Consider the following 24685-nt stretch of genomic DNA (forward strand, 5'->3'; position numbering starts at 1 on the left):
ACCTGAAAACAACTTTTTTCATTTTCTTAAAATAAGTAAGTTTCTATAATTTTCTGTAAAAATTTACATAATGTGAAGAAAATTTCGCATTTTTTATCTGGAAGAGAAAAACAAACAAAATCGCTTGAAATTACCCAAAATAACAAACATATTTTAAACCTAACTAAAGCCAGAATTGGCTGAAAAAAATTTTTTGTTTGTCATGGAGTTTCTGGCTGAAAATGAGCTAAATCCCCTTAAAGTGCCAGAAATAATACAATTCTGCAATTTTCTGGAACGTTCTGACAAAATATTTTAAAATCAATCAAAAATCTTTCTCAAAAATGAGCCAAATGTTACTCAAAATTGGCTGGAAAAACATTTTTCAGCTTGTTTCTTTAATACATCTTAAAATAATTAAAAGCCTAGCTAAAAAGGGGTAAAATCTCTTATAACTGAACTAAAGAACATAAATAAATAAAAATTAATTATGCCTTTTTGGGAAAGTTTTACATTTTTTAAAATGAGTAATTTTCTGGTGGCTCAAAAATTAGATAAGTCACTTAGAATTGACTGAAATAATGTAATTTCAAACATAATTCGACTATTTTCCATATCGTTTCCTCTAGATCTCTTAAAAGAATTAAGTCTCTGGTTAAAAAATGATCGGAATCTCCAGAAAACGAGATAATTGTCTTGAAATTGCCTGAAATATGTAGATTTGACGAAATATTTCAAAAAATCAGTAATGAGTTCAGAATTGTCTGAAACATTTTTTTTATTTTTATGTGGATTTTTCAGCTTGTCTTATTATTAAATCAATATACAATGTGTTTAAAAATGATTGTTCATCAAGTTGACTATGGAATTCAAATTCATTGTGCCGCTTCTTCTAAATGACTAGTTTCTGAATTAGCTTTTTACTAACTTTTTGCATTTTTCGGCAAAGTTTTTTTTAATGGTAAGGTTTGTTTTGATTGTGTTTTATATTTCCGTGATATTTGATATTTTGTATTCTTTCGTTTTTGTATTCGAAGCCTTTTGCATTATTTTAACGGATCTTTCACTTTGACGGCATTCACAGTTTAAATTAGGCGGTACATTACGTTAAAATTTCATAGGTGATTTGACGAACAATCATTTTTGAACACATTGTATTTGTTACAATAACTAAATTTCTGGTTAAAAACGAGTAAACTTAATCGATATTGACCGAAATTATGTAACTACGAAATATTTTGATTTTATGAAGTAGTTTTGTCATTTTTTTGAGATAAGTAAGTTTGAGTGCACAAATGTAAGGTAAATTGAATTGACTAAAATAATCTAAATTCAGACAAAATCGGTTAAAATAATTGAGTTTCTGGCTCAAAAATACTCAAATCTTTTGGAAATGGCTGAAACACTAAACTCGCGATTTTTCAACTTGGAATGTCATGGATTTTTTGGATGAAAAACCGCTAAATCGGTTGAAATTGTCTAGTTCAGCGATTTTTTTCATAATTCGGAAAAAATATTCTGAAATTAGTTATACTCTGGCTCGGCTCAACAATGAACCAAATCTGTTAGAATTAGCTGAAAAAACTTTTTTTTGAAATGTTTTTTCAATTTTTCAGCTTTTTCCTAAAAATCTTTAAAAAAATCGAGTTTAATCGTTTTGAATTGACGAAAATAACGTAACTAAGACTTAAATTAGATATTTTATATTTTTCTCAATGATTTTTGAAAAACAATACGTTTTTTGATTGTTCAAAAATGAGATAAATTGCTTTGAGTTGATGAAAATAACCTAAATTTAGACATAATTTAACAATTTCTCAAATTATTTCGAAAAAATCTCTTGAAATAATTGTATTTCTGTCCCAAAAATAATCAAATCTCTTGGAAATGGCTGAAACATAAACTGGCGGTTTTTCAATTTGGAATATTATGGAGTTTCCTGTTGAAAAAACGTTTAAATCGATTGAAGTTTTGCGATTTGTTGGATAATTTTGAAGAAATATTTTGAAATTTATTACTTTCTGGCTCAATATTGAACCAAATCGGTCAGAATTAGTTGAAAAAACTATTTTTTTTTGGATGTTTGACCTGCAAATTTTTACAAATAACGTAACTAAAATTATTTAAAAAAATGTTATTAATTGCTCAAAAATGAATACATTTCTGCTTTGAGTTGATTAAATTTGACAAAATTTAGCAACTTTTCAAATTGTTTTGACAAAATCTTTTGATATAAGTGAGTTTCTGGCTCAAAAATTATCCAAATCTTTCGGAATTTGCTGAAACAACTTACATTATTTTGACACAATACGACTATTTTTGACTTGGATATGTTGATTATTGAAGCTTCCTGCTAAAAACGAGCTAAATCGGTTGAAATTGGTGGAAATACTATTCTTCCCAGATTTTTCAGGTAGTTTTAACGAAACATTTCACATTCATTGTGTATTTGACTCAACAATGAGCTAAAACATAATAATTCACTTAACTTTTTTTTTCATTTTTGGTCGATTATTTAGCTTGTTTCTACAAAATTTCTTCAAATTTTGGGGTAGTTTTGTTATTTTTTAAAATAAGTAAACATTTGGTTACACAACAATAAAATAAAAATCGCTTAGAATTGCCTAAAATCACGCAAATTCAAACACATCTGGGTGATTTTTTAAACAGTTTCGACAAAATCTCTTAAAATATGTGAGTTTATGGATCAAAATTTGTGAAACAACTTACATAATTCGAACATAAGTTGGGGATTCTTTAAGTGAAATCTGGTGACTTTTTCTGCTGAAATACAAGCTACATAACATAGTTGTTTTCGATTTTTAGCCTTTGTGCAAAATTTCCAATTTATTTCTAAACTGATCAAAATAACATAAGTCAAAATTCGCTTTTTTTGCAAATTTACAAATCGGTTCCACGAAATAAATAATTTTTTGGTTCAAAAATCATCTGAAATAACCTTTATTTGCTGATTTTTTTGTATAACTAAATTAAATTTTTGTACTAAATTTTTCAAAATTTGCAATTTTTGAATTATTTTGATATTATATGTTGTAATAATGGATTTTCTCCTCAAGCATTTTGAAACGGGTTCAGTTTCAGACATCAGATTTTGGAAAAATAAGGTAAAATTTTTGGCTAAAATTAGGTTATAATTGGTTTTATTTTGGCAAAATCTCTAGGAATAAAGGAGTTTTTGACTTAAATAAATTCATCTCATGGTCCACAGATTATTTCCTTCATTCATTGTGATCTGATAAAATCCGAAAATTCGTAACATAACAATTAACTTTCCAATTTCCAATAAATAAGACAATCTGAACTATCAGAAAAAACGATCGTTGAAGATGAGTGAGTTCACACGAGTTTTTGTAAGCCATGGGAACTCATTTCGACTTGAGCAAATACAAAACGAGTAGTAAATTCAGTTAGAGGATCGGTGTTAAATACGGTTTTAAAAAAAGTAAACACGTTGGGATTGTCAAAAAGTACACAATGCGAGACGCTTTAAATTCAAGAATAAATACAGTTTGTCAAATTATTGTTAGTAGGAAAAAAATATAAAACTTGCCTTCGTCTGGGGGCTGGCGGTGGATTAACTTGGCGATCATTGAACGAATATCTCCTGTAATCTTTGCGTTTCTTCTTCTTGTTCGCTTTGCTTTCGCTGTGATAGACGGGGTTTTGGCGGTCAATCGGAAAACTGGGAGATGATTTCGATAGTTTCGCGTTTAGGTAAATCACGCTCAGTTCGCGGAACCATTTCACGATTAAACCGCCCATGAAATTCGGCACTTGATCCACACTTGACCTGAAATTTTTAAATGTTAACACGCATCTCTATTATTCAACAGTTACAACAAGCGTAGTTTTTTAAATACGACAGATACCAGCACGAAATCTCCTGAAATAAGTAAATTTCTGGCTCACAATTAAACAACCTCGCTCGGAATTTGTTTATTCAAAGTTAAAACAAGTTGTTGCAGTAAAAACGAACTAAGTCGCTCTAATTTTCAGCAAGTTCGGCACAATGTCTTAAAATAATAGATTTTGTGACGCAAAAAGTGACCCAAATTGCTCAGAATTCGTCAAAATTTTGAAATTCGTTAGGAGCTAAGTGAGTTTGTCGCTTAATACCATTCTGAGTCGCTAAGAATTAATTTAAACAACGTAATTTTTATATAATTTAGCAATTTTTTGGCTTATTGTTTAAATTTTCAAATGTCTGACTTTAAAACAAAGTAAACCGCTCATAATTGATTCAAAAATTTGATTTAAAAATAAACCAAACTGCTTAAAATATTCAAATTTAGACCAACTGTGCGCTTATAGGAAGCAACAGGACATTCATTTGAAATTATGTACATAGTTTTTTCAGCAGATTCAAAGAGATTTGGCTTATTTTTAAGCTAGAAGCTCATTTATTTTAACAGATTTCATCGAAACTTTGAAAAATCGCAAAATTTCGTTTTAATTTGGGTTATTTCAGCTAATTCTAAGCGACTTATCTTAAGTCCTGTCCATCAAAAACATTCTTTAGGAGAAATAATATCTAAATTATGTAAGAAGGTATTAGTTGCTTTATTTTAGTTAACTCTGATAACCTGATTTTGTTGTAACTAGAAATTTAATTATTTTAAGGTGTTTTGTAGAAACAAGCTGAAAAATCTACCAGTTGTTTCTAAAGAATGTTTCTTCAGCAAATTCTGAACGATTTAACGTATTATTAAATTAGGGATGGCAAAATATTTGGTCAGAACTACGCAAAAAATCGCAGAATTAAGTCTGAAATATGATATTTCAGGCAATTTCACGGATTTTTTTTTTTCAGCTGAAGAGCCACCACATTTCAAGTCGAAAAATCCTATAGCTTTTGGCTTAAAAAAACTAAACTGCTCAGAATTTGCCTAGATAGAAGGTGATGTTTTTTTGTTGTTTTTTTTACTGAAAATTTGTTTAGGTGAAAAATGAGTCAGTTTACTTAGAAATTGCTGAATCTAAAAAGCGTTTTTTGCGTCAAAACATAAAATAATTGAGTTTTGGACAAAAAAATTAGCTAAAATTTTCAGTTTAATTCAATATTATTATTCACCCAGTTTAAGTGTTTCACCTTGTTTCAAAAGTCTCTTAGAACAAGTTAATTTATAACTAAACAAATAAGTTTCTGGTTCAAAAAATAAGTTACAAAAGTATAATTCGTCAATATTTTATGACTTAATAAAACGCTCAAAATTAGCTAAAACAACTAAATTCAGAAATAGGTTAGCAATTTTTTGCTTTATTTTGATAAATTTTGAGTTTCGGACCTAAAAATATGTTAAATTGCACAAGATTGTCCAAAAATATCTAATTTAGAAATAATATCTAAATTATGTAAGAAGGTATTAGTTACGTTATTTTAGTTAACTCAGATAACCTGACTTTGTTGTAACTAGAAATTTAATTATTTTGAGGTGTTTTGTAGAAACAAGCTGAAAAATCTTCCAGTTGTTTCTAAAGAATGTTTTTTCAGCAAATTCTGAACGATTTAACGTATTATTAAATTAGTGATGGCAAAACATTTGGTCAGAACTAAGCAAAAAATCGCAGAATTAAGTCTGAAATATGATATTTCAGGCAATTTCAAGGGGTTTTTCAGCTGAAGAGCCACATTTCAAGTCGAAAAATTCTATAGTTTTTGGCTTAAAAAAACTAAACTGCTCAAATTTTGTCTAGATAGAGGGTGATGTTTTTTGTTGGCTTTTTTTTACTGAAAATTTGTTTAGGTGAAAAATGAGTCACTGTACTTAGAAATTGCTGAAACAACATAATTAATCTAAAATGCGTCAAAACATAAAGTAATTGAGTTTTGGACTAAAAAAATGAGCAAAAATTTTCAGTTTGATCCAAGATTTAACGAATTTCACCTTGTTGAAAAAGTCTTGGAATAAGTTAATTTCTAACTAATCTATAAAAAATTTCTGGTTCGAAAAATAAGTAACTAAAACATAATTCGTCAATATTTTATAACTTTTGAATAAAATTATTGGGTTCCAAACTTAATAAAACGCCCAAAATTAGCTAAAACAACTAAATTCAGAAATAATTTGGCGATTTTTTGCTTTATTTTCATAAAATCTTTTGAGTTTCCTACCTAAAAACAAGTCAAATTGCACAAAATTTTCCAAAATAATCTAATTTAGATCCAATTCTAGTTTTTTTTAACTTGTTACTCTTTAAATTATCGGATTCCGTATTTTTCGACAAAATATTTTTAAAAATATCAAGGTTTTTGCCATAGGAAATGACCTAAATTGATTAAAATTTACCAAAAAAGATATGGTAATTCAGGATTTTTTCTGCTGTTTCGTCAGAACATTTCAAAATTTGGAGCTCCTTTGAAGAAAGCTTTTCGGACAATGGATGAGCTAAATGGCTTGAAATTTACTACAATAATATAAATCAAATTATATTTATTTTCACGAAATTCTTTGAAATAATTAATGTTCTCTTTCAAAAATGTGCTAGTTGGGCGATATGTTGATAAAGTTTCTTAAAATAGTTTTCGTTTCTCTTTTAAAAAATCATTTAAATTGCTTTTTTATGGAATGTCTCAACTTATTCTAAAAAATCTTTTATTTTTCAATTCTTCACTAAGAATTAAGCAAAATGGCTAGGTAATTTAAACTATAGAAGACATCTTTTGAATGGATACAACTCTGTTATGACAATTTTTTTGGTCTGTTTTTTCAAAATCTCTTGAAATCACTGAATTTCTGGCTCAAGTGTGTAAGATCTTAGATCACTCAAAAGTGGCGATAAAATTGTTAAACTGTTTGGTTTAAAAAATAATAAATAAATCCAGAACAATGTAATTCAAACCAGGTTATGTAAAAAAATTAATCACTGTGTTTCTGACCAAAAAAAGGTCTAATTTCCAGTTTTTCGTTTTTTTTTTAATAACATGTTTGAATTGTTGATTAATAAGCACGTAATTAGCACGTATTTTGGAAGGTTTATGACCTATTTTGAAACTAACTTATTTCTACAAAATCTTTTGCAATAGGCAAATTTTTGCTAAAAAATGAGTTCAGCCACCAAAAAGTTGCTTTGCTTTTAACCAAACAACTAAGTTTCTGGTAGGTATTTTCCAAAATAATTTGGACATAATTTTTTATCTCTTGAAATAATTGTGTTTCTGACTCAAAAATGGCTAAACGTAATTCAGTCATGTTTTCAGTTCCTGGTGAAAAATAAAAATAAAATTAAAAAATTGCTCACAATTTGCTAAAACATCGAAATTCAAATATCATTGGGCGGTTTTTCTGCTTCTCTCAAAATCTCTTGGTTTTTTGGCCCAAAACTGTTTTTTTTTTAAATTCCTAAAATTCATGCCCTAACTCAAATTTTTCGAGAGAGGAACTAAAACTAATGATATAATTTTTATTGCCTTTAGTCATTTTTCATAATATTCTGTCACCAAACTTCACTTTTTATATTTTATTTACGTTATATTTTGTATGTATTTTGCTACAATATTCTAATTTTTGAGTATTTTTCCATGGTTTTTATCAGAAAGCTCAAGTTCCGTCGTGAATACTAGACAAGTATTTAGCTATTGTTTGAACAATAAAAATAATTCGCTTGTTTTAATATTTCGATCAGTTAAGGATTAATAACAACCCATGAGGAACAATAGAGGATACGGTAATGTTGGCCACCAGAATGAACTTGGCCGACTTTCCCCTATAATAGTAACGACTTTGATGACTGCAATGTAAAACTGTAAGTACTGTTAATCCAATAAAGTCAGCCAAAGTGAACGTATTGATGGTAAGATATGATTATGTAAAAAAGAGAGAGTGAATCGAACATCATTCTCGTTGTTAACCACTATCAAGCAATGCAAATAGCATTGGTAAAAATTTGTGCATGTAGCTGGTAATGCAGATCATGTTATGGTACTTGAGGTAATTTTCAACCAGACGTTACGAAACACTAACATTTTGACCCCGTTGTCCGAAGAAATGCAAAAAATATCGAAATTATTTATCACGTTTCGATGAAATTACAGGGTCTGTGTATTTGCATAACCGGCGCATTTTTGCGCAGGAAATCGAAAAGCTGCGATAAAAATAACATTTCCTTTTTATTTTATGCTTCAATAATAATGAGAAATTCGAAACGGCTTTAGTCTGTCAGCTCGTGAAGGAATTTTTTGCTTTTTCCTGTTCGATTTAATTGCAAGACGGTGCCGGATTATGCTCAAACGACCAAAAACTGGCCAAAAAAGCACGCAAATCTGGAGTATTTACAGTATTCAGGTTTTATCTGATCGTCGTGATCGATACAGAGATTTTGAGATTACGTGCAATTTTTACGAATTAATTAAAAGTAATCGTACACGTCGGCGTATAAAAATTAAAACTGAAAGACCACCTGGACTCGGTACTAACACAAGTCGTTGGGTACTAGGGTTATGACTGCGTTTTACGTCCCGTTTAAGTTTCTGGAACATTTATTGGAATTACTGAGATACTCGAGACTTATTTAGCACCATTGTTTTATTGCAACCTATTCAGGTTGCAATAAATAAATTCCCAAACCGATTTTTGCAAAGAAAGTAACGGATATTGGTACATTTTACAATTATCCCATAAATTCTGCTTGTTAATTGTAATGGTTTTGTCTAAAAAAGTATTTGTTCGGCCTTTGGGTTACAATTTTGTTTATGATCTTTGATCGGTTGATTACAGTTTACTAACTAAATGCCTAATTATGTACTTAATTTTTTCCTACTTCTTACGTCCTGAAGCAAAAATTGAGAAATACGCCTTTCTAACACGCATTTTCTTAACCTATTTTAAATAATACATTGTAATTATTTTGTTACTGTTTTTATAAAAAATATGTACCTAGCAAAACTGAACTCTGTACCAATTTTTCTGCAAAAAATTCGTGAAAAATTTTCCGAAAGCTTCAAAAAAAGCCCCCCAAAAAAGCTTATTTCTTGTGAAACTCACATTTTGTAGCTTTCATTTAACTCTCATTTGAGACTAATTTGACTTTCCTTAGCAAGTTTAATTCAAATTAGTTCAATAAAAAATCAATGAATTCTTAGTGTTAATGTGAGCTACCCAAAAATAAACTAAAGTTTTTAAATTTATTTTACCACAAAGGAATTCGGAGTACAAAATGTAGGAAGTCAAAAAACATCATGGGAAATCATTTTTAAAATAGAGGAAATCTCAAGAAAACTAAAGAAAATCAGAGCAAATAGTAATTAAATCAAAGGAAATTTGGCAAAAAAATTAGGTGCGGTTTAGCTATCGAAGCTTTGTTTCTTTCAAAATATTTTTAAACCAGTCTAAACTTTTTTTATTTTTTTTTTATGTAATACGTTTGAATATGTAATTTGTTTTTTTTTCAATTTTGGATTTATTCAGTGTGCATCACATCTTGTGTCCCGTACAACAATAAATATTCATTCAGTTGAATAAAAAAAGATTAAGTAGGTAGTAGCTTAACCGATAAAGGATTACTTAAATCTATATGCATAAAATTGCTTTTCCTGACTGACCTATCAACGCACAGCCTAGACGGCTCAGGATAGAAACCTGAAATTTTCACAGTAGATAGCTATTGTAATGTAGGAGTGTACAAAGAAAGGATTTTTGGAAAATCACCCCCTAAGAGAGTTAAATAGGGTGTTAAAGTTTGAATAAAAATCCGTCATTTTTTAAGTTATATCTTTGAAAATTAGTATTTGGGCTTTGGGTTAATAATAAAGAAAGACTTGTTTCAGGATTTTTGGAAAATCAACCCCTAAATGGGTTAAATCGGGAGTTGAATTTAGAATTAGAGTTTAGAGAATCCGTCATTTTTAAATTAAAAATTAAAAAAACGTGTTTCATATTTTCGAAAAATCAACCTTTAAGAGGGTTAAATAACGTATTAAAATTTGTATAAAAATTCGTAACATTTGAATTTATATTGATTAAAGTCGGTATTTGGGTTTTCAGTGAAAAGTGAAAAAACACGTGTTTTAGTTAAAAATACCGACCCCAAGAGGGTTGAGCAGGGGTTGGAATTTCTATAAAAATCCGTAAATTTTACTTTGTATCTATGCAGTTAATATTTGAGTTTCCAGTTAAAGATGAAAAACGTTGTTTAAGAACATTTGGAATTTCCACACCTATGGGGGTTAAATGTAAAAATCCGTCATTTTTGAACTAATATTTATAAAAATTGGTATTTGGACAATCAGTGAAAAATAAAAAAACACAAGTTTTATGATTTTTGGAAATTCCACCCCCAAAAGGTTCAATATCAAATTCCGTCATTTTTTTACCTGATATTTACGAAAATTTGTATTTGGGCTTTCGGTTAATAATAAAGGAAGACATGTTTTAAAATTTTCGAAAAATTAATTCTTAAAGAGGGTACACGAAGTGTTAAAATTTGAATGAAAATCCATCATTTTTAAAGTTATTTTAAAGTTTTATATTTGAAAATTATTATTTGGGCTTTTATTTAAAAACAAGGTTTGTCTTACTAGCTTTTCGAAATAGTTGTGGACATGCGTGCGAAGCCGCGGGCAACTGCTAGTAAGTTATAAATTGATTATAAATTGATGATTAAATATTGATCACATTTTCTAACGTGTGGCTGTAAAGCACTAAAAATTAATTAGCATGTAAGGTAATTCTATTAAAAATTTTGTCTACTACAGGGTTATTCACATTGAGCAGGTAAAAATGCAACAAAAATTTTTTTTAATCATATTTAATTTTTTGTTATTTTTACTTAGGTATTTTTATTTTTATTACATGACTGTACATCTGTTTCATTTTTAATTCCAGTTGATTTCGAGAAAATGGTAGACAAATCGAATATTTCTTTCTATTAATAATAAAATAACACAATTTTATTGTGTTTTTCAAAGGATTTTTCAATGAAAAATGAAATTAATCAGGTAAAACACAAAAAATAACATAATTACAAAAATTGATCAAAATGGGTTGTATTTTTCAAATATGTTTGCAACACTGATTAAAATAAAGTATTTATTATTCTTAGGCTTAATTGCCTGACGATGATAACAGCCGTTATCGAAACGTAGCTTAAAAATAATAAAAACTCGCAGTTTTTTTCAATTTATTTTTAAATACTACCACTAAGGTCTGAAGGACACGAAATCAAACCCTAATTAACTAGGTCCTGTCTTTAAACAAGAAGTAGTGATGTGAGTCTTTAGGCTTGGATATAGGGTGCAGCTAATTTTTGCACCATTGGTAGGTACAGGTACGATCGAAAAGAATGACACACCCACCAACCGAAACTAAAATCTTTTAACAAAAAGGTTAGTTTACTAACTGTCCAGCTAGTTTATAAACTAGCCAAACGTAGTCATTAAGGTGTGTCATTCTTTTTGATGGTGACTGTACAACTTTTCCATTTTTAATTTCAGTTGATTTCAAGAAAATGGTAGACAAATCGAATACTTCTTTCTATTAATAATAAAATAACACAACGTTATCGTGTTTTTCAATAGTTTTTTCAATGAAAAATGAAAATAATCAGCAAAAATTTTGTCTTTTGCGATTATTTCTAAAATTGTAATAGATAGATGTAGAAGATAAGAGTTTTTATCAAAATCGATGTTCTTTTGATTGTCATTGAAAAAACAGTCATTCTATATGATAAAACTGTTATAATAATTGTTTGATCATCATTCTTAAAAAATCATAGTAGCCTTGCAATTTAACAAATGACAATCGTTCCGAAAGCTCAGCTATTTTGAAAATAAATTCGTTGAACTCAGAATGGTCGATTTAAATCGTATACAGCTCTAGCTATATTATATGTTACAAAGGTTCTAATGTAGGCCCAAAAAGAACAACCCTGTATATTTTTAAAATAATTAGTAAGAAAATGAAACATTAACACAAAAAATAACATAATTACAAAAGTTGATCAAAATGGGTTGTATTTTTCAAATACGTTTGCAACACTGATTAAAATAGAGTATTTATTATTCTTAAGCTTAATTGCCTGACGATGATAACAGCCGTTATCGAAACGTAGCTTAAGAATAATAAATACTTGCAGTTTTTTTCAATTTTTTTTAAATACTACCACTAAGGTCTAAAGGACACGAAATCAAACCCTAATTAATTAGGTCCTGTCTCTTTAAACAAGAAGTAGTGATGTGAGTCTTTAGGCTTGTATACAGGGTGCAGCTAATTTTCGCACCATTGATAGGTACAGTAACGATCGAAAAGATTGGCACCCCCACCAACCGGGACTAAAATCTTTTAACAGAAAGGTTAGTTTACTAACTGTCCAGCTAGTTTATAAACTAGCCAAACGTACTCATTCTTTTTGATGGTGACTGTACATCTTTTCTATATTCAATTCCAGTTAATTTCGAGATGTTTCAAGTGGTTTAGTTAAGTTTGCAATCTTTTTAAGCCAGGTTGCTTGTTCCAAATTTGGTATACATTCAAGACGAACTTATAAATCAATTGATCGTCCTGAAACGGCACGCCGCAGTGATTCCACGTTTCCGTTCTTTTCTATGCGCCATATTGTTGAAAAAAATGATTTGTTTGTCATATAGTTGTCCATCCATTACAACCTCTCTCAACAGGTACATCTTCATTGTGTGTGCTGGTTCAAGACCGGTTTGGTCCGGCGGCCATCGCACACTCTTCGTATCCTTGAGAAGGTCACTGGCATGTCCTAGCCTCCCCGGATCGTTCGACTTATATAAATCACAATGCAGTATCGACGCCTCCGGTTTGCACAAACCAATGCGGTCAGAGGCGGACTTGCACCTTAATTGTGTTTATACAAAAATATTACACAACCAACTTATTGGAATAGGAATCCAGGAAAAATCGAGACGATCCTTGAGATTTTCCATTTTTGTCGTTCAGTGCAGTTTTTTTTCCTTCAATTTGCAATTGCAGATCGCCCACGAAAAGCGTTTGGTGTCACGTTTTTCATTTTGTGTGATTTCTTCCGGTATTGTTTCGTGATATTCACCCAGCTGGAACTGACTTAATTACTCGTCTTGGGTTCTTTCTTCAATGAAGTCTTGTTCGTAGGCTGTTCACACAATTATAACACGTTTTGTTTTATAAAAGGAAACTTGCCAGTTTATGGAAATAATAGCCACTAAAACCGCATTTACATCAACTCTTTACTCAAATTACATCAGAAACCTCTTACAGGGGAAAGCGTTACTCGCATAAAGGCTTCGAAGTTGAAATCACAAAGCTCGTATAAAAATTATATCCTAATTTTTTTCTAGATTTTTTCTTTTTATTCTTTAAGCTTCAGTCAAATTCTAGTTTTTTAGATCCAATATTATAAAGTACAGACGGAACCAAAAGTAATGCACAAAATTCATATCCTTGTTATAGATAATTTTTCAACATTATATAATTTTTTTGTTTGCAGGGATTTATTTAAATTGTCACAGTTCTTGAACCTTTTGCGATAACCGAAGATTTGAAGAGCCTTCAACAATTTTCAAAATTGTAACTGTCAAAATTCAAGGGTAGCATGATTTTTTAAATGGGTATCAAAAATGGGTGTATAGTGGCGGTCAGCTCGGTTTGCGTGTGCGTCATCAATTTCATTTTTTCATTACCAACACAAAGCTGTAAAAAAATTATCAAAAACAATGCAAATTTAAACAACTAAGGGGTATCTAAGGGTGGTATCCTTGAACATTAATTTACATATGCACTTCGACAACACCATCAAGTGTCACGAATTTGTCAAACTGACATTGACAGTAAATTATAGACGTCATCGCATGGTTGTCGAAAGTGTTATCGGTGTTAATCGCAAGTATTTTCTGTTCGTTTATTGTGTTTTGTGATTTGCGTTTCGTTAGGTTTTTGATTCTGCGTTTATTAGTTCTTGTTTTGTGAATCTGTATTTTTTGTAACAACTCATAATTTAAACACTTCGTAACCTCAAAAAATATTTGATAGTTTGTCACCGCTATGCCCCTGCTATGTAAACGTAGTGACAGAAATGTCAGATGACGCACACGCAAACGGAGCTGAGCGCTACCATAACTCATTTTTTTAAAGAAATGACTCTATTTTCTTAACGGCAAGCTAAAGAACATCATTTATGGTGGCTTTTATCAACACGTTCTTTACATTTCTCTTACAGTTTTTAAAATAATCCGAAAAAACAGATTTTACTTTGTAATTTTCGTCGTTAATCACGTAGGCCTTGAATTTTGAATTTGAATTTTGAACTTCTTGAATGAGAATGGTAGACAAATCGAATATTTCTTTTAATTAATAATATAATAACACAACTTTATCGTATTTTTTAAAAGTTTTTTCAATGAAAAATGAAAATAACCAGCTAAAATTTTGTCTTTTGCGATTATTTCAAAAACTGTAATAGATAGATGTAGAAGATAAGAGTTTTTATCAAAATCGATGTTCTTTTGATTGTCATTGAAAAAACAGCCATTCTATTTGAAAAAACTGTGTTATAATAATTTTTTGATCATCAATCTTAAAAAATCATAGTAGTCTTGCAATTTAACAGTTGACAATCGTTCCGAAAGCTTAGTCATTTTGAAAATAATTTTTCTAATGTAGGCCCCAAAAGAATAACCCTGCATATTTTTAAAATAATTAGTAAGAAAATTAAACTTAACACAAAAAAATAACAGAATTACAAAAAATGATCAAAATGGGTAGTATTTTTCAATTATGTTTGCAACACTGATTAAAATAGAGACAAAATGTGAAGGAATAAATTGACAATACACTTTGCCAGTCAGTTATATTTTGATTATAAGATGGCTAGTTATTCGAATTAAAAATTTGCCAACAAAAATTGCCAACAAATAATACTTCTTTTATATTTGTAAATAAAAATTTGTAATTGTTTTCGTTGTCATCTAGGTTTATTATCTAAAGTGATCTAAAAAACATATATTTTTTGATTGTTTACTAATATTTGGTAGCATTGTGACATATCTTCAAAATTAAAAGTAAATTATCTATCAAATGGTACAAAAAATATACAGGATATCATTTGAAAAAGAAGTTGACAGTCACATTTAGGAATATTGTTGATTTGTTACAAAGTAAAAAATTACAATTGGGCGAATACCAAACAGAAGCACCTTATTTTTAACCTATTTAAGTTGGCAGTAATATGCTTTTAATAAGTTTCTGTTCTTTAAAACGGGACTTTCGATTTTTGTTCATTATATCTGCGAATTCGTTAAAAACCGGGTTCGTTATAACCAAGTTCTGCTGTATATAGAGACAGAATAAAAAAAAATTAAAAGAAACATCGTCTGGTTTTACACTCTCAACATAAAATACTACTATTTTCTTTTGAAATTAAGTCTGCATTATTAAATAAAATAGTGAAAAAAGCTGGAAAACAGTAGCTATTAAAGATTTGTTAGTTTATTAATTTTTGAATTTTGGGCTATTTTTATCGAAATTTTATTTGTTATATCTGCGAGTTCGTTAAAAACCGGGTTCGTTATAACCAAGTTCTACTGTACATAGAGACAGAATAAAAAAAATTAAAAGAAACATCATCTGGTTTTACACTCTCAACATAAAATACTACTATTTTCTTTTGAAATGAAGTTTGCATTATTAAATAAAATAGTGGAAAAAGATGGAAAACGTTAGCTATCAAAGATTTATTAGTATATTGATTTTTGAATTTTGGGCTATTTTTATCGAAATTTTATTTGTTATATCTGCGAGTTCGTTAAAAACCGGGTTCGTTATAACCAAGTTCTACTGTACATAGAGACAGAATAAAAAAAATTAAAAGAAACATCATCTGGTTTTACACTCTCAACATAAAATACTACTATTTTCTTTTGAAATTAAGTTTGCATTATTAAATAAAATAGTGGAAAAAGATGGAAAACGTTAGCTATCAAAGATTTATTAGTTTCTTAATTTTTGAATTTTGGGCTATTTTTATCGAAATTTTGTTCGTTATATCTGCAAGTTTGTTAAAAACCGGGTTTGTTATAACCAAGTTCTACTGTACATAGAGACAGAATAAAAAAAATTAAAAGAAACATCATCTGGTTTTACACTCTCAACATAAAATACTACTCGTACTATTTTCTTTTGAAATTAAGTTTGCATTATTAAATAAAATAGTGGAAAAAGATGGAAAACGTTAGCTATCAAAGATTTATTAGTTTATTGATTTTTGAATTTTGGGCTATTTTTATCGAAATTTTGTTCGTTATATCTGCGAGTTTGTTAAAAACCGGGTTCGTTATAACCAAGTTCTACTGTACATAGAGACAGAATAAAAAAAAATTAAAAGAAACATCGTCTGGTTTTACACTCTCAACATAAAATACTACTATTTTCTTTTGAAATTAAGTCTGCATTATTAAATAAAATAGTGAAAAAAGCTGGAAAACAGTAGCTATTAAAGATTTGTGAGTTTATTAATTAATTTATTAATTAATTAATTTTTGAATTTTGGGCTATTTTTATCGAAAACTGAAATAATCATAGAATTTATTTTTTATGAGGTGAATACAGCGTTTTTTCCAATCAGAATAAAGCACTTAAAGACACGAAACATAACTTCACACTTGTTGATTGAAGATAGCGCCTTTTGAGGTAATTTTGATTGAATTCCTAATATCTTGTCTCAAAAATTTATGTGCTGCCTGTGTATCTTCACCGGAACTACTTGTAAAACATGGATAAGCAGCGAATTCCCTTGTCTCAGCCAATAAACATAATTAAAGTAACAGAAACTAGTGTTGAAGCAAGTAATCGTCCCTATCATCGTCCATAAACCAATAATGGCGTGAGAATTTCGCCCGTGAAAGGACGATATAACCCAGCGAATTCCGCGTTCTGTTTACCATATCTGATACACATGTTCGAATCTGAATATTTTCTCTTTTAAAAACACCTATCAAAAATAAATAAATAAATTTCTTTGTGTCTAGTGGGAGAATTGCTCATTTCATTCTTGTGGTGTTGTTATTAGTTTTGCTACCAGATGGGAATGTTAGTTCCTGTCAGCTGCGCATTATTTCCAATTATTTGCAGTAAATTTCGTTGGAATGCATTAACCAAAACAGCAAGAGAATACGAGCTTTATCCGATTAAAGAAAACCGTTGGAAATAATTGCTTCCAAATGATTAAAGAACGATTCTGTTCAGTCCTCGGATGGGTTGACACCTAAAGGTCAATGAGATCGTGAATTTCTTTTTCGAAGGAAATTTCACTGTAACTGTGCACGACGTTCTTCCATTAAAATCGTTCGAGGAGACAATGTGACACGTTTGAGATTCGCCTCAAAAGATTAATCATACGCTCATAAATGTTTTCATTTTCTTTTAAAAAAATGTAAAATCAAAAAGAACATTCGTGACATTTTGGTGAGACAAGTGACCGTTAAAAATCAAATGTAATCCCACACCATTGCCAAACATGCACCTGAAGACCATTTCGCACAGAAAAGCAAGAATTTTTCATTTTTGTGACACTTGGTGTCAAGTGCAAAGCCCATCTTGGGAGACACACCTAAGTAAACACTGGAAACAGTTACAAGGGTTTGTGAAATAAATATTAACATTTTGATACGTTGAAATTAACATAACAATATTACGAGATTTCAAGCATTTGGTGTTGCTAATTGCCATTGTATGTAAAAGTTGTTCAAACATTATAAAAATAGAGTTTCTGTTGCAAAAATTTCGTAAATCAACAAACAAAACGTGACGTTACCAGTTTTAATAAATTTTCACTTTGTGTTTTCAAAGTAAGTAACAGTTTAAACTGAAGTTGAACTACTTTGTGGCTTTTGAAACTATTTGATTTCTTCAAGAAAGACAAATTCCAAAATTAGGTTACAAAAAATTAAAACAGATCTATCAAGTTAGAGACAAATGGTTAACTAATTTTACAAAAAAATGACAAAAGGGTGAAGCTATTGCGAATGAAAATTTTACTGTCGGTACTCGGTATGTTAACATATTTTAATAAATTTGTACAAAATTTAAGCCAAAAAAAGTTTTTTTCAAAAAAATATTACAATGCCAATTTACTATTTTTTTCACATAAAACACCCTATATTTGGTGCATTTTTGGATAGACATAAATGTTAATCATACTGTTTTTTATTAATAGATTTTGAAATAATTAGTTCTCATTTTAATAATAAAAAAACAACAACATACTTTACTATGAGATTGAAAAAGTGTTGCAAAATACAGTGGAGGAAACTAAGAAAGTGTCCAGAAACACTGTTTCTAAGTTAGCATATAAACATTTAAAAAATTCTAAGAGAAATTTCTTCTGCTAATTCTAAAATACCATGAGATCTAAAATGCACTGAATTAGAGCAAGCTTAGAAAGTGAATTGTTACCTTAGCCACATTTTTGTTTTTAAAACATTGTGTTGCAAAAGACAGAGGAGCAAACTAAGAAAGTGTCCAGAAACACTGTTTCTAAGTTCGCAGATAAACATTTAAAAAATTCTTAGAGAAATTTCTTCTGCTAATTCTAAAATACTATGAGATCTAAAATGTACTGAATTACAGCAAACTTAGAAAGTGAAATGTACTCTTAGCCACATTTTTGTTTTCAAAATATTGTGTTGTAAAAGACAGTGGAGGAAACAAAGAAAGTGTCCAGAAACACTGTTTCTAAGTTAGCAGATAAACATTTAAAAAATTCTTAAAAAAATTTCTTCTGCTAATTCTAAAATACCATGAGATCTAAAATGTACTGAATTAGAGCAAGCTTAAAAAGTGAATTGTTACCTTAGCCACATTTTTGTTTCCAAAACATTGTGTTGCAAAAGACAGTGGAGGAAACTAAGAAAGTGTCCAGAAACACTGTTTCTAAGTTAGCAGATAAACATTTAAAAAATTCTTAGAGAAATTTCTTCTGCTAATTCTAAAATACCATGAGATCTAAAATGTACTGAATTAGAGCAAGTTTAGAAAGTGAATTGTTACCTTAGCCACATTTTTGTTTTCAAAACATTGTGTTGCAAAAAACACTGGAGGAAACAAAGAAAGTGTCCAGAAACACTGTTTCTAAGTTAGCAGATAAACATTTAAAAAATTCTTAGAGAAATTTCTTCTGCTAATTCTAAAATACCATGAGATCTAAAATGTACTGAATTAGAGCAAGTTTAGAAAGTGAATTGTTACCTTAGCCACATTTTTGTTTTCAAAACATTGTGTTGCAAAAAACACTGGAGGAAACAAAGAAAGTGTCCAGAAACAGTTTCTAAGTTAGCAGATAAACATTTAAAAAATTCTTAGAGAAATTTCTTCTGCTAATTCTAAAATACTATGAGATCTAAAATGTACTGAATTACAGCAAACTTAGAAAGTGAAATGTACTCTTAGCCACATTTTTGTTTTCAAAATATTGTGTTGTAAAAGACAGTGGAGAAAACTAAGAAAGTGTCCAGAAACACTGTTTCTAAGTTAGCAGATAAACATTTAAAAAATTCTTAGAGAAATTTCTTTTGCTAATTCTAAAATTCCATGAGTTCTAAAATGTACTGAATTAGAGCAAGCTTAAAAAGTAAATTGTTACCTTAGCCACATTTTTGTTTTCAAAACATTGTGTTGCAAAAGACACTGGAGGAAACAAAGAAAGTGTCCAGAAACACTGTTTCTAAGTTAACACGTAAACATTTAAAAAATTCTTAGAGAAATTTTTTCTGCTAATTCTAAAATACCATGAGATCTAAAATGTACTGAATTAGAGCAAGCTTAGAAAGTGAATTGTTACCTTAGCCACTTTTTTGTTTTCAAAACATTGTGTTGCAAATGATAGAGGAGGAAAGTAAGAAAGTGTCCAGAAACACTGTTTCTAAGTTAGCAGATAAACATTAAAAAAATTCTTAGAGAAATTTTTTCTGCTAATTCTAAAATACCATAAAATCTGAAATGTACTGAATTAGAGCAAGTTTAGAAAGTGAATTGTTACCTTAGCCACATTTTTGTTTTCAAAACATTATGTTGCAAAAGATAGAGGAGGAAACTAAGAGAGTGTCCAGAAACACTGTTTCTAAGTTAGCAGATAAACATTTAAAAAATTCTTAGAGAAATTTCTTCTGCTAATTCTAAAATACCATGAGATCTAAAATGTACTGAATTAGAGCAAGTTTAGAAAGTGAATTGTTACCTTAGACACATTTTTGTTTTCAAAACATTGTGTTGCAAAAGACAGAGGAGGAAACTAAGAAAGTGTCCGGAAACACTGTTTCTAAGTTAACAGATAAACATTTAAAAAATTCTTAGAAAAATTTCTTTTGCTAATTCTAAAATACCATGAGATCTAAAATGTACTGAATTAGAGCAAGCTTAAAAAGTGAATTGTTACCTTAGCCACATTTTTGTTTCCAAAACATTGTGTTGCAAAAGACAGTGGAGGAAACTAAGAAAGTGTCCAGAAACACTGTTTCTAAGTTAGCAGATAAACATTTAAAAAATTCTTAGAGAAATTTCTTCTGCTAATTCTAAAATACCATGAGATCTAAAATGTACTGAATTAGAGCAAGTTTAGAAAGTGAATTGTTACCTTAGCCACATTTTTGTTTTCAAAACATTGTGTTGCAAAAGACACTGGAGGAAACAAAGAAAGTGTCCAGAAACACTGTTTCTAAGTTAACACGTAAACATTTAAAAAATTCTTAGAGAAATTTCTTCTGCTAATTCTAAAATACTATGAGATCTAAAATGTACTGAATTACAGCAAACTTAGAAAGTGAAATGTACTCTTAGCCACATTTTTGTTTTCAAAATATTGTGTTGTAAAAGACAGTGGAGAAAACTAAGAAAGTGTCCAGAAACACTGTTTCTAAGTTAGCAGATAAACATTTAAAAAATTCTTAGATAAATTTCTTCTGCTTATTCTAAAATACTATGAGATCTAAAATGTACTGAATTACAGCAAACTTAGAAAGTGAAATGTACTTTTAGCCACATTTTTGTTTTCAAAATATTGTGTTGTAAAAGACAGTGGAGAAAACTAAGAAAGTGTCCAGAAACACTGTTTCTAAGTTAGCAGATAAACATTTAAAAAATTCTTAGAGAAATTTCTTTTGCTAATTCTAAAATACCATGAGTTCTAAAATGTACTGAATTAGAGCAAGCTTAAAATGTGAATTGTTACCTTAGCCACATTTTTGTTTTCAAAACACTGTGTTGCAAAAGACAGTGGAGGAAACTAAGAAAGTGTCCAGAAACACTGTTTCTAAGTTAGCAGATAAATATTTAAAAAATTCTTAGATAAATTTCTTCTGCTAATTCTAAAATACTATGAGATCTAAAATGTACTGAATTACAGCAAACTTAGAAAGTAAAATGTACTCTTAGCCACATTTTTATTTTCAAAATATTGTGTTGTAAAAGACAGTGGAGAAAACTAAGAAAGTGTCCAGAAACACTGTTTCTAAGTTAGCAGATAAACATTTAAAAAATTCTTAGAGAAATTTCTTTTGCTAATTCTAAAATACCATGAGTTCTAAAATGTACTGAATTAGAGCAAGCTTAAAAAGTGAATTGGTACCTTAGCCACATTTTTGTTTTCAAAACACTGTGTTGCAAAAGACAGTGGAGGAAACTAAGAAAGTGTCCAGAAACACTGTTTCTAAGTTAGCAGATAAATATTTAAAAAATTCTTAGAGAAATTTCTTCTGCTAATTTTAAAATACCATGAGATCGAAAATGTACTCAATTAGAGCAAGCTTAGAAAGTGAAATGTTCTCTTAGCCACATTTTTGTTTTCAAAATATTGTGTTGTAAAAGACAGTGGAGGAAACTAAGAAAGTGTCCAGAAACACTGTTTCTAAGTTAGCACATTTAAAAAAATCTTAAAGAAATTTCTTCTGCTAATTTTTCTGGGCAGAATAGTTGAATCTTTTCCCCATTTATTATTAGGTACACTGCAAGTTCCAAGCTGAAAAAATGAAAAAAATTATTTAATAATAATAATTTTTTTGTTGATTTAATTAAAAAAAATCAGAATAAAGTCTCAGACCTACAGTACACAATTTTTATCTTTTTTCTTTTAATGTTTACTGTTTTTGATATTACCTATACATATTCCTTTATCTTCCTTATAAGTAGAAAAAAAAAATAAGAAAATAAAGTAAAAAAAATAAATAAAAAATAACCAATAAGGAACAATATTTTCTTTTAGTAAGCAATTCTTGGAATGCCTTTTGATCGCTTTGCGTAGAAGGCGAGCAATCAAGACATCAAATTTCCACTAAACTCAAAAATCCTCCGTCTTTACAAGTCTTCCTTTTTTGTGCAAACATAATGAAGACATCGATTGGTGTTATTTAACCGAAACTAATAGTGGAGATTGGAGTGGCATTAAAGCAACAATACGCAAATTCTTTCCTTGTATACAGCGCTAAATATCATGTGTTAGAGCCGACGTTTACTTGACGATATTTCGATTAGAATCGATCAAAGACTGAAATGAAAATTATCTCCTGAAATGGGTGAAATTGAACTGACAAGAAGAATAGAATCGGACGACGACTCGTGAAGAAACCTCTCAGTGATATGCTATTTTATGATAAACGAAAACTGTGTTCACCTGTGGTCATGCCTAAATAAAGTTATTAGCGTCAGGTTCGCGTATTGTTACCGTGATACATGCGAAAGCTCGTAAAATCACTTTCATATTTGACGTATGCGTCGACTGGAAATTCTTGAGTATAAAGAGAAAACAATGAATTCGAATTATTGCCCCAACGAGCCAACAACATACTCGAGAGCTTTATGCCGCTCGGCTGGAAACAATAAAAGCTGAAATCAAGGTTCATACATTGGATTTTTTTCTAAGCTGAGCCTTTGAGTGAGTTTATAGTCAAAGAGACCTTTGAAATGAGGTTGGTAACAATGAATGACTTAACTACAAATTAATTAAATTTGCACTAAATTTTCTAGTCCATGTAGGTACCAGTTGGTCTACTAAAAGTATATTTTTACTCAATCTCAAAAATTGACAATCACAAAAAAATCAGCAATATTGCTGTAAAGTACTTTATTTTTCTCTATGGGTGTGTTTTTTTTAAGAATTTTTCAAAAACATTTTTAGAAACGCAAAAACTATTATTTCTTATGGATTTCTAAGACAGACGATGTTTAAATATTGTAAAATTGTCACTGTACGCAAAGTCTGAATGGTGGAGGGAAAGTTCGATTTATCAAAGTTCGACTGTATTTTTTTCAGTGTATAAAATGGAATGCAAATGAATGTTAGAATATTAAATTAAAAAAAAGATTAAATTATTCACTAAATATTTTGTCCATATACCAGGTGGTCTGCTAAAATTATTTTTACTTATAATCACTCAGAAATCAGAGATTGCTATCGAATACTTTATGTTTTTTTTATATAAATTAATTTGTATTAAGTCTCTGCACAAAAAACTTTTATTTTTTATGTCACTGTAACAAAGACGCTGTTTCAATGGAGTTCTGAGCAAAAAATTCTTAAGAAAATGTCACTGACTCGAAGTTTGAATAGTGCGGGGAAAGTTCGACTGTATTTTCTTAATTTTTTAAATATCAAAGGAGTATTAGAATGTAAAATTGTAAACAAAATTTAAGTATTCACAGATTTTTCTAGTCTTTATACTGGGTGGTCTACTAAAAGTATATTTCTACTGTATCTCAAAAATTAGTAATTGCACAGAAATCAGCGCTTGCTATCAAAAACTACATTTTTTTCTACCAATGTAATTTTTTCAGCATTTTTCTACTATTCGTTATAATTAAAATTAACTAATTCGTTAATTAATTAATACTGAGTCGCTACACAAAAAAAGTATTATTTTTTATGTTAATATAAGGCACAACTATGTTTAAATGTTGTTTTGTCCAAAAACACGTAAAAAATTGTCACTAAACTCAAAGTGTAACTGGTAGAGGAAAAGTTCGTCTCATCAAAGTTCGACTGTATTTTTTCTAATTTTTTAGTATTATCGATAAAATCAAATGAAAATTAGAATGTTAGATTAAAACGAAATTTAATTATTCAATTCACTGAATTTTCTAGTCTATATACCCGGTGGACCTGTTAAAAGTATATTTTTACTATATCTCAAAAAATAACACACAGTCATAGACATTTTTCTCCATGGATGTAATTTTTTCATATTTTTTACTATTCATTATAATTAAAATTAATTAGTTCGGTAATAAATTAATTGGTAGTGAGTCCCTGCACCAAAAAGTACAATGTGTTTTTAAATGATTCTCATCTAATTAACTTTGAAATTGGTTTACATGTAAAAAAATTTATGCCGCTCTGCTCAGTTGAATCCTCTGACAATAAATGCCAGTTTTGACAGTTTTGAAATTTAATTTTTTTTAAATTTTGTTAAAATGCAACTATATTGTTATACTGTGCAAGAAAACACTTTTATTATCGAACCTTATTGGAGACTTAATAAATGGAGAATGGTAAAGTTCGATGTCTAAATGCTTGTCATTAGTTCTATAAAGCGGCATTTGATTTTCCATAAGAAATTTACAGACCACTAGATGACAATCATTCTAACACACATTGTATTATTTCTCATGCTAATCTAATACAGACAATGTTTAAAGTGTAAAATGTAAATGGTGGGGAGAAAGTTCGTCTTATCAAAGTTCGACTGTATTTTTTCTAATTTTTCAAT

At 29.3% G+C, this 24685-nt stretch overlaps 1 protein-coding gene across 1 annotated transcript in view; it reads right to left on the reverse strand.

Annotated features, from left to right (window-relative positions):
- Window positions 1-2593: 2593 nt before the first annotated feature.
- LOC135267897 (uncharacterized) overlaps window positions 2594-24685 on the reverse strand; it is a 33595-nt gene continuing 11503 nt past the window's right edge. Inside the window, exons 2-3 of the mRNA XM_064359711.1 lie at window positions 3551-3790; window positions 2594-2603 (exon numbers count right to left, since the gene is read on the reverse strand). Coding sequence (XP_064215781.1) covers window positions 2594-2603; window positions 3551-3790 — 250 coding nt within the window. The remainder of the gene's footprint in view (window positions 2604-3550; window positions 3791-24685) is intronic.

The sequence above is a fragment of the Tribolium castaneum genome, chromosome 1, assembly GCF_031307605.1.
Source record: "Tribolium castaneum strain GA2 chromosome 1, icTriCast1.1, whole genome shotgun sequence".
Taxonomy (NCBI): Eukaryota; Metazoa; Arthropoda; class Insecta; order Coleoptera; family Tenebrionidae; genus Tribolium; species Tribolium castaneum.